Raw genomic sequence first — 14,146 nt, 5'->3', positions numbered from 1 at the left:
GACTCATTGCCCTTCTAGGCGTTTGTGACTGTGATCTTGTTGGGTGACTTAGCCCTCCTACTGGAAAATCTAGAGTTCTGAACCACTCCTCTGGACCTCCTTTCTCCTCTTCTCTTAGTGTCTGATTCCTCTATTTTCTCCTCTTTCAGAGTCTGCTTCTTCCACTCTCAGCTCCTCCTCTTTCTTCTTTTCTAAGGGAGTTGAGACTTTTTTCATTTTCCATCCTCTTACAGGGGCAACTGACATCGATTCTGGTGTCACCTGTGGTTGATCATATTGGTTAGTATTAATGATTATTCTCTCTAGCTCGGCTTGAAGTTCATCTCGCTGAGCTATGAGGGAATTTATTTCACCTTGGAGCTTGACTTGTTGAGCCCGAACATGGGTCAGTTCATTTTGGTAACGGAATAATGTACCTTGGCAGGAAAGTTGCTCAGTTTTGAGGAAGTCTCGCTCAGATTGGAGGGTGTCTAATTCAGATTGGAAGGCGTCTCGTTGAAACTGAAGGGTTTCACTCAGTTTGGAGGGCATCTCTCTCAGTCTGGAGGGTGTCTCTCTTGGTCTGGAGAGCGTCTCGCTCAGACTGGAGGGCATCCATGTTGGATTGGAGAGTATCGTGTTGAGACCGGAGGGCATCTCTCTCGGATTGGAGAGCATCTCTCTCGGATTGGAGGGTGTCTCTCTCGAACCGGTAGTTGTCTCGCTCGAACCGGAGAGCATCTAAATTGGACTGGAGAGTCTGATTGTCAGCTAAAAGACTCTCTTTCTGGATCTGGAGACTGTCCCTTTCAGCTCGGAGACTCTCTCTCTCTCTATTTCAAAAACTCTATGCCTCTCTGGGATAGTGTTGAATAAGGCCCGGTAAGCATTAGCCAGACTCCAAATAATTTGGGCCTCCTCAGATCTGTCTGAGCCGCAACATCCCTGTCTCAAATATCTGCTTAAGTTCTCAGGATCTTGCAGGTGTTCAGGAGAAAAGTTCCATGACACCGGTGATTCCCATTTCTCTAAAGTCTCTCCTAAGTCCCTCCAAACTCCCTGCCAGTCACTATTCTCTGGCTCTGGGTAAGGCGTTCTCAAAATATTCAAAATATTATAAATACAGATACTGAGTAAAATGATGAAGAGTACATTCAGGGAGAATGACACCACAGTCGTTACAAGCATTGGATGAGCATTCAGAAAACACATAATGAATTCAAAGGAGAGGCCAGGAGTCTGTTTAAAAATCACAAGTTCCATAGAGTTAGCAACTTCATCTGGAGTTACTCCCTCTGGAACCGAATGCCACATCCTATACAAAAGCCAGGTAGGTATTTCCATCAGTGTTTTTAGTTTATCATATAGAGACCAAGCTCCATGGATCAGACTGGCAAACTTAATTAAGTCCCAGTACGTTCTGAACTTTGCAAGGGAAAAAACGATGAAATGCAGTCCCTTTAAGAGCAGCTTAAAAAGAGAAAGCATTTTTTTTCTTTCTAAAACAAGCTAGCAGCACCTAAAAACAGTTTACAAATATCCCAGGACAACTGGCAGTACGCCCAGACTTCTAGTTCATGTTTTGCCGTACAGCACACTCAGTACATATAAGCTTCCTAACGAAGCTATCTCTGAGAGCAAAGAGAGATTCATTCTAAAAGTATGTCTGCCTGGCTAAGGCAGCTGGTTTAGCCCCACTTTGGTCGGCAAAAATGTCAACCGTTTACTGGGCAGGTTTGGCCTGCTTCCGTGATGACTGGTGTGGGGGACCCATGGACCCACGCCCCAAGGAAAGGGGAAGGGGAAAGGGAAAAGGGAGATTGGCCTAGAAACAAAACAGCGGCAACTATCTGAGTAGGAAAGCTAATTTACTAAATAAGACAATATAAAACAAACACTATATAATACCATATAATTGGAATTATACAAGCAACTACATCTACAAGCAACTAGTAGATGTTGCACGATGGCCAGCACTTGTTCTCATGGGGGACTTCAACTTCCCTGATATATGCTGGAAATATAATACTGCGCAGAGGAAGCAGTCCATGAGATTTCAAGAGTGTGTGGAAGATTGCTTCCTGACACAGCTGATGCAAGAACCTACTGGGGAGATGCCTTGCTAGACCTGCTCTTCACTAACAGGGAAGGACTAGTAGGGGATGTGAAGGTTGGGGATTGTCTTGGCCAGAGTGACCATGAAATGGTGGAGTTTGCTATTCTTGGTGATGTCAAGAGGGTGACTAGCAAAACTGCTACCTTGGACTTCCGGAGGGCAGACTTTGACCTGTTCAGGACACTTGTTGCAAGGGTCCCTTGCGACTCGCTCCTGAGGGGTAAAGGGGTCCAGGAAGCCTGGATGCTCCTCAAGATGGAAATCTTAAAGGCACAGGAGCAGGCTATCCCTGAGTCCCGTAAGTTGAGCTGGAGGGGAAGAAGACCAGTGTGGATGAACCGGGAACTTTTGTTGAGACTCCGAGAGAAAAAGAGAGTCTATGTCCTCTGGAAGATGGGACAGGCTACTTGGGGTGACTACAAAGAACTGGCCAAGATTTGCAGGCAGAAAGTTAGAAATGCAAAAGCCCAGCTTGAACTTAGACTGGCTACTGCAGTAAAGGAGAACAGAAAACACTTTTACAAATGTATTAACAGCAAGAGAATAACTAAGGAGAATTTCTCTCCTTTACTTGATGAGCCACGGAATGTAACCACAGAGGATAAGGAAAAGGCTGAGGTTCTCAATGCCTTCTTCACATCTGTCTTTAATAGAAAGACCAGTTGTCCACAGGGTACTTGCCCTGACCTGGAAGTCCGGGACGGAGCGCATAATACACCCACTATGATCCAAGCAGAGACGGTCAGAGATCTTGTCCTCCATCTGAACTGCCACAAGTCCATGGGACCAGATGGGATCCACCCAAGAGTGCTGAGGGAGCTGGCAGAGGTGATTGCCAAGCCACTTTCTGCCATCTATCAGCATTCCTGGTTATCTGGAGAGGTCCCACAAGATTGGAGGCTTGCCGATGTGACTCCCATCTACAAGAAAGGCCGTAAGGAAGACCCGGGGAACTACAGGCCTGTCAGCCTGACCTCGGTATCAGGGAAAGTTATGGAGCAGGTGATCTTGAGGGAGATCACACGACACGTGCATGGCAACCAGGGGATCAGACCCAACCAGTACGGGTTCACAAAGGGCAGGTCGTGCTTGTCCAACCTCATCTCCTTCTATGACTGGGTGACCAAACAGGTAGATGAGGGAAAGGCTGTTGATGTAGTCTACCTGGACTTCAGCAAGGCCTTCGACACTGTTATAAATAGATTCAACGGACTAGGAATCAAAAATTCAACTATTGAATTTTATTAATCAAATTGAGCAAAGAGCAAAGAGGCAATGCAGCGCTGGGCGACAGGGGACTCTGCGTTCCACCGACTGTCGCAACAATTGAACCAATACACAATCCTTTTATACAGTCTGTCTTCAGTATACGTGTCCTTTTCACTTCCTCATTGTGGTGTACTCTGCGCATGATCCAGTTGTTGCTAGGGGGTCTTCTTCTGCCTCCCGGTGGTCGTATGGGTTGAAGTAAGTAGTCTTCCTCCATATATTCCTCTTGACCTTGTCTGGTGGTTTTTCCTTTTCTGGTATGTTATTCATATGAACAAATCTCATTGGTTAATTGCATAATCACTAGTCCTTGAGCGTGTTTAGGCTAGCTCCCGGTTTTTGCGCAAGTTTTGTGTTTTCGCAAGCTAAGCTTCTTTATAGTAGTGTCTATCCTTTGTGGCAAGTGTTTTCGCAAGCTAAGCTTCCTTATAATAGTGTCTATCCTTTGTGGCTTTTTTTTTTTTTTTTGATTGCTTAAGCGGAATGTTCATCTACGTTACATGCTAAATCACAAACTACAGTTACTTATTTACAGGTTCCTTCCCTCTTACCGTGAACAAAAAGATTACTTTCTCACAGACACGGTCTCCCACAGTATTCTCCTAAGGAAACTGGCAGCCCATGGTGTGGACAAGTTCGCTCTTCTCTGGGTGAAGAACTAGCTAGAGGGCCGTGCCCAGTGGGTAGTGGTTAATGGAGTTAAGTCCAGCTGGCGTCCTGTTACGAGTGGTGTCCCCCAAGGGTCGGTATTGGGGCCCATCTTGTTTAATATCTTTATTGATGACCTAGACGAGGGGATTGAGTGTACCCTCAGTAAGTTTGCAGATGACACCAAGTTGGGAGGATGTGTCAAACTGCCTGAGGGTAGGGAGGCCCTTCAGAGGGATTTGGATAGGCTGAACAGCTGGGCTGAGCTCAATGGGATGAGGTTCAATAAGGCCAAGTGCCGGGTCCTGCACTTTGGCCACAATAACCCCATGCAATGCTATAGGCTTGGGGCAGAATGGCTTGAAGACTGTAGAGAGGAAAAGGACCTGGGGGTGTTGGTTGTTGCTCAGCTTAACGTGAGCCAGCAGTGTGCCCAGGTGGCCAAGAAGGCCAACAGCATCCTGGCCTGTATTAGAAACAGTGTAGCCAGCAGGAGCAGGGAGGTGATCATCCCCCTGTACTCAGCTCTGGAACTGCCACACCTCGAGTACTGTGTTCAGTTTTGGGCCCCTCACTACAAGAAGGACATTGAGGCCCTGGAGCGTGTTCAGAGAAGGGCAACAAAACTGGTGAGGGGTCTGGAGCACAAGTCTTACGAGGAGCGGCTGAGGGAGCTGGGATTGTTTAGTCTGGAGAAGAGGAGGCTCAGAGGGGACCTTATTGCACTCTACCACTTCCTGAAGGGGGGTTGTGGTGAGGAGGGGGTGGGCCTCTTCTCCCTGATAAATAATGACAGGACAAGAGGGTATGGCCACAAGTTGCACCGGGGAAGATTTAGATTAGACCTGAGGACACATTTTTTCTCTGACAGAGTGGTCAGGCACTGGAATGGCCTGCCTAGGGAGGTGGTTGAGGCACCGTCCCTAGCGCTGTTCAAGAAGCGTTTAGATGAGGTGCTAAGGGATTTAATTTGGTAGTTTAGTGGGTAGGGATGGTGATAGGAGGATGGTTGGACTAGATGATCTTGTAGGTCCTTTCCAACCTAATGTATCTATGAATCTATGAATTGAAGCTAATAAATCAAATAAAATGAGCAAGAGAGAGTGTCCGATAAACCGAAGGCCTTACGCTAACGCTGAAGGCGGACAGCAGTGAGCACCCGCTGCTGAGTCCATCCCAAAGGAAAGAGAGTGTCCCATGACCACAGACACTTTTTATCTTTCCCTCTGAGCATAAACATGTAAAAATGCAAAGCATCGCACAGTCCTCTGGGGAATGTAGTACTTCTTCCCTTCTTAGACAGGTATACCTGGAACTATCGATGATCCACGGAGCTGGAGCATTAACTCTTTAAGTCTAAATGCACTATATGATGTTATGATGTGGAATACCAGTATCAAAAATCATAAAACCATGACAGTAGGAGAGGCTGCAGATTCATTAACCAGTTAACTGCGAGATAGAGGACGGGCTATGAATCCTCAAAAGGTGCAAGGTCCAGGTCTGTCTGTGGAATTTCTGGGGGTAGTTTGGTCAGGGAAGACCAAATTATTACCCAGTGCCATCATAGGTAAGGTTCAGGCATTCCCAGTCCCTACAATACCAAAGCAACTGCAACAGTTTTTAAGTATATTGGGATACTGGTGTTCCTTTATACCTCATTTAGCGCAGCTGCTGAGACCTTTATAAAGACTCATGAAAAAGGGAGAAATTTGGGACTGGGAAAAGATGGAACATGATGCTTTTCCACAGGTAAAACAGGTGGTTAAACAAGCCCAGGCATTAAATCATATACACCCAGCTTAATTAGATGTTCATTTCACTCAGGATGGCTTTGGCTGGGGCCTGTGGCAACAGCAGAGTTCTGTTCGGACCCCCATTGGTTTCTGGTCTCAGGTCTGGTATGGTGAAGAGTAGGGATATAGTATGATTGAGAAACAGTTATTGGCTGCCTACTCCTCATTACAGGTGGTAGAACCCTTAACCCAGACAGCTGAAGGCATAGTTAAGACCACCCTGACAATTGAGGGGTGGGTAAGAGATCTGACCCACCGTCCTAAGACAGGGGTGACCCAGGCTCAGACAGTAGCACGATGGGTTGCTTATCGCAGTCAGAGGTGTAGTCTGTCTTCCTCTCCATTGAAAAAAGAGCTTCAAAAGTTCCTAGGCCCAGTGACGTATCACAGTGATGCACCAAAAGAGGAGTGGAGAGGAGTCGAGTAGAGTGGAGTCAGTTGAGTGGAGTGGAATTGAGTGGACTGGAGAGCTGTGGAGTGGTTTGGAGAGGAATGCAATGGAGTGGAGTGCAGTGGAGGGGAATGCAGTGGAGAGGAGTGGAAAGGAGAGGAGTGGACTAGAGTGGAGAAGAGTGGTGTGGAGTGGAGTGGATTGTAGAGGTGTTGAGTGGTGTGGAGAAGAATGCAGTGGAGTGGAGTTCAGTGGAAGGGAATGCAGTGGAGAGGAGAGGAGTGGAGAAGAGTGGAGAGATGTCATGGTTTTATGATTTTTGGTACTGGTATTCCACATCAAAACATCATGTAGTGCATTTGGAGTTAAAGAGTTAATGCTCCAGCTCCATGGGTCATCGATAGTTCCAGTTATACCTGTCACAGAAGAGAAGAAGAACTCCATTCCCCAGAGGACTGTGCGATGCTTTGCATTTTTACATGTTTACGCTCAGAGGGAGAGATAAAAAGTGTCTGTGGTCATGGGACACTCTCTTTCCTTTGGGATGGACTCAGCAGTGGGTGCTCGCTGCCATTCTGCCTTCAGCATTTAGTGTAAGGCCTTCGGTTTATCGGACACTCTGTCTTGCTCATTTTATTTGATTTATTAGCTTTAATTCCAATTATATTGTATTATATTGTATTATTTTGTTTTCTGATATCTATTTAGTAAATTAGCTTTCCTCCTCAGATCGTTGCCGCTGTTTTGTTTCTAGGCCCATCTCCCTTTTCTCTTTCCCCTTTCCTGTGCCGTGGGTCCCTCGCACCAATCGTCATGGAACCGGGACGAACCTGCACGTAAACCACTGACAAGAGGAATGCAGTGGAGAGGAGTAGAATGGAATGGAGTGGAATGCAGATAGTAGGAGTGTTGTCGAGAGGAAGGAGCTGAGTGGATTGGAGAGAAGTAGAGTGGTGTTAGGAGGAATTTTGAGTAGTGGAGTAAAGTGAGGAGGAGTGGAATGGAGTGGAGTGGAATGCAGTGAATAGGAGTAGAGTGGATTGGAAAGGAGTAGAGTGGTGTTGGGAAGAATGCAGTGGAGTGGAGTGGAAAAGAGAGCAGTGGAGAGGATTAGAGAGGAGTGGAGTGGAGTGTGGAGTGGAGTGCACTGGAGTGCAGTGCAGTGGAGTGGAGGGAATTGGAGTGGAGTGGTGTTGTGAGGAATGCAGTGGACTGGAGCAGAAAGGAGAGGAGAGGAGTGGATTGGAGTTTTGAAGAGTGGAGTGCAGTGGAGTGGAGCTGAGAAAAGTGGAAGGGAGAGGAGTTGAGTGGAGAGGATTAGAGAAGAGTGGTGAGGAGAGGAGTTGTTTGGAGAAGAGTGGAGTGGAGAGGAGTGAAGTTGAATGGAGAGGAATGCTTGGAAAGGAATAAAGAAGAGTGAAATGGAGTGGAGAGAAGAGTGGAGTGGGAAGGAGTGGAAGGGAGTGGAGTAGAATTGAGTGGTGTGAATTTTAGTGGAGTGGAGAGGAATAGAGAGAAGTGGAGAGGATTAGAGAGGAGTGGAGAGGAGAGGACAGGAGTGGAGTGGAGAGAAGAGGAGAGGAGTGGAGTGAAGTGGAGAGGAGTGGACTGGAGTGAAGAGATTTGGAGTTGAGTGGAGTGGCATGGAGAGGAATGCATTGGAGAGGCGTGGATTGGAGTGCAGTCATGAGGAATGCTTTGGAGAGGAGAGGAGTGCAGTGGACTGGAGTGGAGTGCAGTGGACTGTATTGGAGAGGATTAGAGAGGAGAGGAGATGTGTGGAGTGCAGTGGAGTGGAGGGGAGTGGAGAGGAGAGCAGTAAAAGGGAGAGGAATAGAGAGGAGGGGTGAGGAGAGAAGAGGCAATGCGAGTTGCGGGGAGGCTAGGCGAGGAGAGGAGTGGAGTGCAGAGGTGTGGTCTGGAGTAGAATGGAGTGCAGTGGAGTGGAGTATAGTGGAGTGGGGTGGAGAGGAGTGGAGTGGAGTAAAGTTGAGGGGAGGGGAGTGGAGTGGTGCAAAGAGGTGTGGAGTAGAGTGGAATAAAGTTGAGTGAAGTGAAGAGGGGAATAAAGGGGAGTAAAGTAGACAGGATTGGATTGGAGTCGAGTGGAGTAGAGTGGACTGGAAAGGAGAGAAGTGGAGTCGAGTGGAGTGCAGAAGAGTGATGGGAACTGCAGACGAGTGGAGGGAAGGGGAGTGGAATATAGAGGAGTGGAGTGGAGGGAAGTGCAGTGGATTGGAGTGGAGTAGAGTGGAGAGGATTGGAGTTGAGTGGAGTGGAGAGGATTGGAGAGGCGTGGAGTGGAGTGGAATACAGAGGAGTGGATTGGAGTGGAGTGGGGTGCCGTGGAGTGGAGGGAATGGGAGGAGAAGGGAGGGGAGGGGAGAGGAGAGGATAGGAATATAGAGGAGTGGAGGGGAGGGGAGGGGAGTGGAGTGAAGTGGAGTGGAGGGGAGTGGAGTGCTGAGGAATGCATTCGAGAGGAGTGCAGTGCAGTGGACTGGAGGGGAGAAGAGAGACGTGTGGAGTGGAGTGAAGTGGAGTAAATTGAGGTGGAATTTGATGGAGTGGTGTGGAGTGCAGTTGAGTGGAGTGGAGTTGAATGGAGTGGAGTTGAATGGAGTGGAGTGGGGTAGATTGGAGTGCAGTTGAGTGGAGTGGAGTTGAATGGAGTGGAGTGATGTGGAGTGGAGGGGAGTGGAGTGGAGAGGAGAGGAGTGGATTAGAGTGGAGTGGAGTAAATTGAGGTGGAATTTGATGGAGCGGTGTGGAGTGGAGTAGTGTAAATTGGAGTGCAGTGGAGGGGAGTGGAGGGGACGGGAGTGGAGTGGAGTTGAATGGAATGGAGTGGAGCGGAGTGGAGTGGACTGTAGAGGAGAAGATGAGAGACGTGTGGAATGGAGTGGAGTGGAGTGAAGTAGAGTGGAGTAAATTGAGGTGGAATTTGATAGGGCGGTGTGGAGTGGAGTGGGGTAGATTGGAGTAGAGTGGTGGGGATGGGAGTGAAGTGGACTGGATTACAGAAGAGTGGAGTGGAGTGGTGTGGAGAGGAGTGGAGTGGAGCAGAGTTGAATGGAGTGGAGTAATGTGAAGTGGAGTGGAGGGGACTGGAGTAGAGTGGAGTGGATTACAGAGGAGGGGAGTGGAGGGGAGTTCTGCGGAATGCATTTGAGAGGAGTGGAGTGCAGTGGACTGGAGAGGAGATGAGAGACGTTTGGAATGGAGTGGAGTAAATTGAGGTGGAATTTGATAGAGCCGTGTGGAGTGGAGTGGGGTAGATGTGAGTGGAGTGGAGGGGACGGGAGTGGAGTGGACTGGATTACAGAAGAGTCGAGTGGAGAGGAGTGGAGTTGAGAGGAGAGGAGTGAAGAGAAGTGGAGTGGAGAGGAGTGGAGTGGAGTGTTGTGGAGAGAAGGGGACGGGAGTGAAGTGGAGTGGATTACAGAGGAGGGGAGTGCTGAGGAATGCATTGGAGTGGAGGGGAGGGGACGGGAGGGGACTGGAGTGCAGTTGAGGGGAGTCAAGGGGAGTGCTGAGGAATTCATTCGAGAGGAGTGGAGTGCAGTGGAATGGAGAGAAGAAGATGAGAGACGTGTGGAATGGAGTGGAGTAAATTGAGGTGGAATTTGATGGAGCGGTGTGGAGTGGAGAGGAGTGGAGTGTTTTGGAGTGCAGTTGAGTGGAGTTGAATGGAGTGGAGTGATGTGGAGTGGGGTAGATTGGAGTGGAGTTGTGTGGAGTGGAATGGAATGGAGTCGACTGGAGTGGAGTGATGTGGACTGGAGGGGAGGGGAGTGGAGTAAATTGAGGTGGAATTTGATGGAGCGGTGTGGAGTGGATTGGGGTAGATTGGAGTGGAGTGGACGGGAGTGGAGTGTAGAAGAGTTGAGGGGAGTGCTGTGGAATGCATTGGAGAGGAGTGGAGTGCAGTGGACTGGAGAGGAGAAGATGAGAGATGTGTGGAGAGGAGTGGAATGGAGTGGAGTTGAATGGAGTGGAGTGATGTGGAATGGAGTAGAGTGGAGTAAATTGAGGTGGAATTTCAAGGAACGGTGTGGAGTGGAGGGGACGGGATTGGAGTGGAGTGGACGGGAGTGGAGTGGAGGGATGTGGAGGGGAGTGCTGAGGAATGCAGTGGAGAGGAGTGGAGTGGAGTGGACTGGAGAGGAGAAGATGAGAGACATGTGGAGTGGAGGGGAGTGGAGTGGATTACAGAGGAGTGGAGTGGAGAAGAGTAGAGTGGAGGGGAGTGGAGTTGAATGGAATGGAGTGGTGCGGAGTGGACGGGAGTGGAGTGGAGTAGAGTGGAGTAAATTGAGGTGGAATTTGATGGAGCGGTGTGGAGTGGAGTAGATTGGAGTGGAGTGAAGTGGACGAGAGGGGAGGGGACTGGAGTGGAGTGGACGAGAGGGGAGGGGAGGGGACTGGAGTGGAGTGGGGTAGATTGGAATGGAGTGGTGTGGAGTGGCGGAGAGGGGAGGTAAGTGGAGTGGAGGGGACGGGACTGGAGGGGTGTGCTGAGGAATGCATTGGAGAAGAGTGGAGTGCAGTGGACTGGAGAAGAGAATATGAGAGATGTGTGGATTGGAGTGGAGTGAAGAAAATTGAGGTGGAATTTCATGGAACGGTGTGGAGTGGATGGGACGGGAGTGGAGTGGAGTGGATTGGCGGGGAGTGGAGTGCTGAGGAATGCATTGGAGAGGAGTGGAGTGCAGTGGATTGGAGAGGAGAAGATGAGTGACATGTGGAATGGAGTGGAGGGTAGTGGAGTGGAGTGATGGGGAGGGGAGGGGAGTTGAATGGAATGGAGGGGAGGTGACAGGAGTGCAGTGGAGGGGAGGAGAGTGGAGTGGAGTGGAGTAAATTGAGGTGGAATTTGATGGAGTGGAGTGGGGTAGATTGGAGTGGTGTGGAGTGGACTGGAGGAGAGGGGAGGGGACTGAAGGGGTGTGCTGAGGAATGCATTGGAGAGGAGTGGAGTGCAGTGGACTGGAGAGAAGAATATGAGAGACATGAAGAGTGGAGTGGAGTGAAGTAAATTGAGGTGGAATTTGATGGAGCGGTGTGGAGTGGGGTAGATTGGAGTGTTGGGGAGGGGAGGGTTGGGGAGGAAATTGAGGTGGAATTTGATGGAGCGGTGTGGAGTGGGGTAGAGTGGAGTGGAGGGGATTATGGAGTGGATTACAGAGGAGTGGAGGGGAGTGCTGCGGAATACACTGGAGAAGAGAAGATGAGAGACGTGTGGAGTGTAGTGGAGTGGAATGGAGTGGAGTGATGTGGGGTGGAGGGGTCTGGAGGGGATTGGAGTGTAGCGGAGTGGAGGGGAGTGCTGAGGAACTCATTGGAGAGGAGTGGAGTGCAGGGGACTGGAGAGGAGAAAAAGAGAGACGAGGGGAGTAAAATGGAGAAGAGTGGAGGGGACGGGACAGGTGTGGAGTAAATTGAGGTGGAATTTGATGGAGCGGTGTGGAGTGGAGTAGATTGGAGTGGAGTGAAGTGGACGAGAGGGGAGGGGACTGGAGTGGAGTGGACGAGAGGGGAGGGGAGGGGACTGGAGTGGAGTGGGGTAGATTGGAATGGAGTGGTGTGGAGTGGCGGAGAGGGGAGGTAAGTGGAGTGGAGGGGACGGGACTGGAGGGGTGTGCTGAGGAATGCATTGGAGAAGAGTGGAGTGCAATGGACTGGAGAAGAGAATATGAGAGATGTGTGGATTGGAGTGGAGTGAAGAAAATTGAGGTGGAATTTCATGGAACGGTGTGGAGTGGATGGGACGGGAGTGGAGTGGAGTGGATTGGCGGGGAGTGGAGTGCTGAGGAATGCATTGGAGAGGAGTGGAGTGCAGTGGATTGGAGAGGAGAAGATGAGTGACATGTGGAATGGAGTGGAGGGGACGGGAGTGGAATGGAGTGGAGAGAACGGGGGTGGAGTGGAGTGCTGAGGAATGCATTGGAGAGGATTGAGTGCAGTGGACTGGACGGGTGTAAGGTAAATAACTCCCAATGATGGTACTCCACAAAAAGATAGTATAGGGGATGGTATATTTTAAGTAGTTCTATATAAACAGTATACAGATAATACAAAAGAGAAGATGGCTCACCTTTATGGTGACATGGCTCACAGGGGACTCCACGTGGGAGGTATCTCCAAGAGGAGATCTGTCCCTGGTGGTGGTCAGCCCTTAAATAGGGTTTGGGAGAGGTGGAACCAGGCTCCACCCCTTCCACTCACACAGGTATATCACCTTCACCTGTGGCCCCATGGCTGACTCAGTGCTCACCTCAGGTGACCAGTCAGTGGTTCAGGCTGTGATTCAGCAGTTCCCATACACGCCACCCCTTCATGATATGAACCACTGATCAAGTAACCATAAGGTGAGCTCCCCTTGATACAGAGATCCAATACATCGCAACGTTTACATAATTGCCTGTCGCAACGCATGTTGATGTAATCCGAGATGAGTGATGATTGGCGCATCAGTCGAACTCTTCTTTGGGCCAGTGCTCGGTGGTGTCATGGTTTTATGAGTTTTGGTACTGGTATTCCACATCATAACATCATGTAGTGCATTTAGAGTTAAAGAGTTAATGCTCCAGCTCCGTGGATCATCGATAGTTCCAGGTATACCTGTCTCAGAAGAGAAGAAGAACTCCATTCCCCAGAGGACTTTGCGATGCTTTGCGTTCTTACGTGTTTACGCTCAGAGGGAAAGATAAAAACTGTCTGCGGTCACGGGACACTCTCTTTCCTTTTGGGATCGACTCAGCAGTGGGTGCTCGCTGCCGTCCGCCTTCAGCGTTAGCGTAAGGCCTTCGGTTTATCGGACACTCTCTCTCTTGCTCATTTTATTTGATTTATTAGCTTTAATTCCAATTATATTGTATTATATTGTGTTATTTTGCTTTCTGATATCTTATTTAGTAAATTAGCTTTCCTCCTCAGATCGTTGCCGCTGTTTTGTTTCTAGGCCCATCTCCCTTTTCCCTTTTTCCTTTCCCCCTTCCCTTTTCCTGGGGCGTGGGTCCGTGGGTCCCCCGCACCAATCGTCACGGAACCGGGCCAAACCTGCCCGTAAACCGTTGACATTTTTGGCGCCCGAACAGGGACATACTTTTAGAGTGAATCTCTGTCTCTTGTTAGCAGGCTTATCTGTACTGCAGGTGCTGTACGGCAAAACACGACCTTGAAGTCTGGGCGTACTGCCAGTTGTCCTGGGATATTTGTAAACTTTTTGGGTACTGCCAGCTAGTTTTAGAAAAGAAAAAAAAAAAAATGCTTTCTCTTTTTAAACTGGTCTTAAAGGGACTGCATTTCATCGTTTTTTCCCTTCTAATTCTCAGAACGTACTGGGACTTAATTAAGTTTGCCAGTCTGATCCATGGAGCTTGGTCTCTGTATGATAAACTAAAAACACTGATGGAAATACCTACCTGGTTTTTGTATACAATGTGGCATTCAGTTCCAGAGGGAGTAACTCCAGATGAAGTTGCTAACTCTATGGAACTTGTGATTTTTAAACAGACTCCTGGCCTCTCCTTTGAATTCATTATGCGTTTTCTGAATGCCCATCCAATGCTTGTTATGATTGTGGTGTCAGTCTCCCTGAATGTACTTTTACTCAGTATTTGTATTTATAATATTTTGAGAAAACCCTCCCCAGAGCCAGAGAATAGTGACTGGCAGGGAGTTTGGAGGGACTTAGGAGAGACTTTAGAGAAATGGGAATCACCGGTGTCATGGAACTTTTCTCCTGAACACCTGCAAGATCCTGAGAACTTAAGCAGATATTTGAGACAGGGATGTTGCGGCTCAGACAGATCTGAGGAGGCCCAAATTATTTGGGGTCTGGCTTATGCTTACCGGGCCTTATTCAATACTATCCCAGAGAGGCATAGAGTTTTTGAAACAGAGCGAGAGAGTCTCCGAGCCGAAAGGGACAGTTTCCTGATC

General features: G+C 49.0%; 1 protein-coding gene across 1 annotated transcript; it reads right to left on the bottom strand.

The window, feature by feature from the left end:
- Positions 1–2,741: 2,741 nt before the first annotated feature.
- LOC136058307 (mucin-1-like) lies at positions 2,742–12,673 on the bottom strand. Its single transcript, XM_065751640.1, is given in 6 exon segments — positions 2,742–2,782; positions 8,720–8,799; positions 9,412–9,589; positions 10,669–10,753; positions 12,297–12,376; positions 12,616–12,673. Coding segments are annotated over 6 exon segments (522 nt in total).
- Between the last annotated feature and the right edge of the window lie 1,473 nt (positions 12,674–14,146).

The sequence above is a fragment of the Cyrtonyx montezumae genome, unplaced genomic scaffold, assembly GCF_038088225.1.
Source record: "Cyrtonyx montezumae isolate F1298 unplaced genomic scaffold, pur_monq_1.0 scaffold_78, whole genome shotgun sequence".
In the NCBI taxonomy this organism is placed as follows: Eukaryota; Metazoa; Chordata; class Aves; order Galliformes; family Odontophoridae; genus Cyrtonyx; species Cyrtonyx montezumae.
The sequence above is the reverse complement of the archived record's forward strand: the minus strand, read 5'-3'. Positions and strand labels throughout refer to the sequence as shown.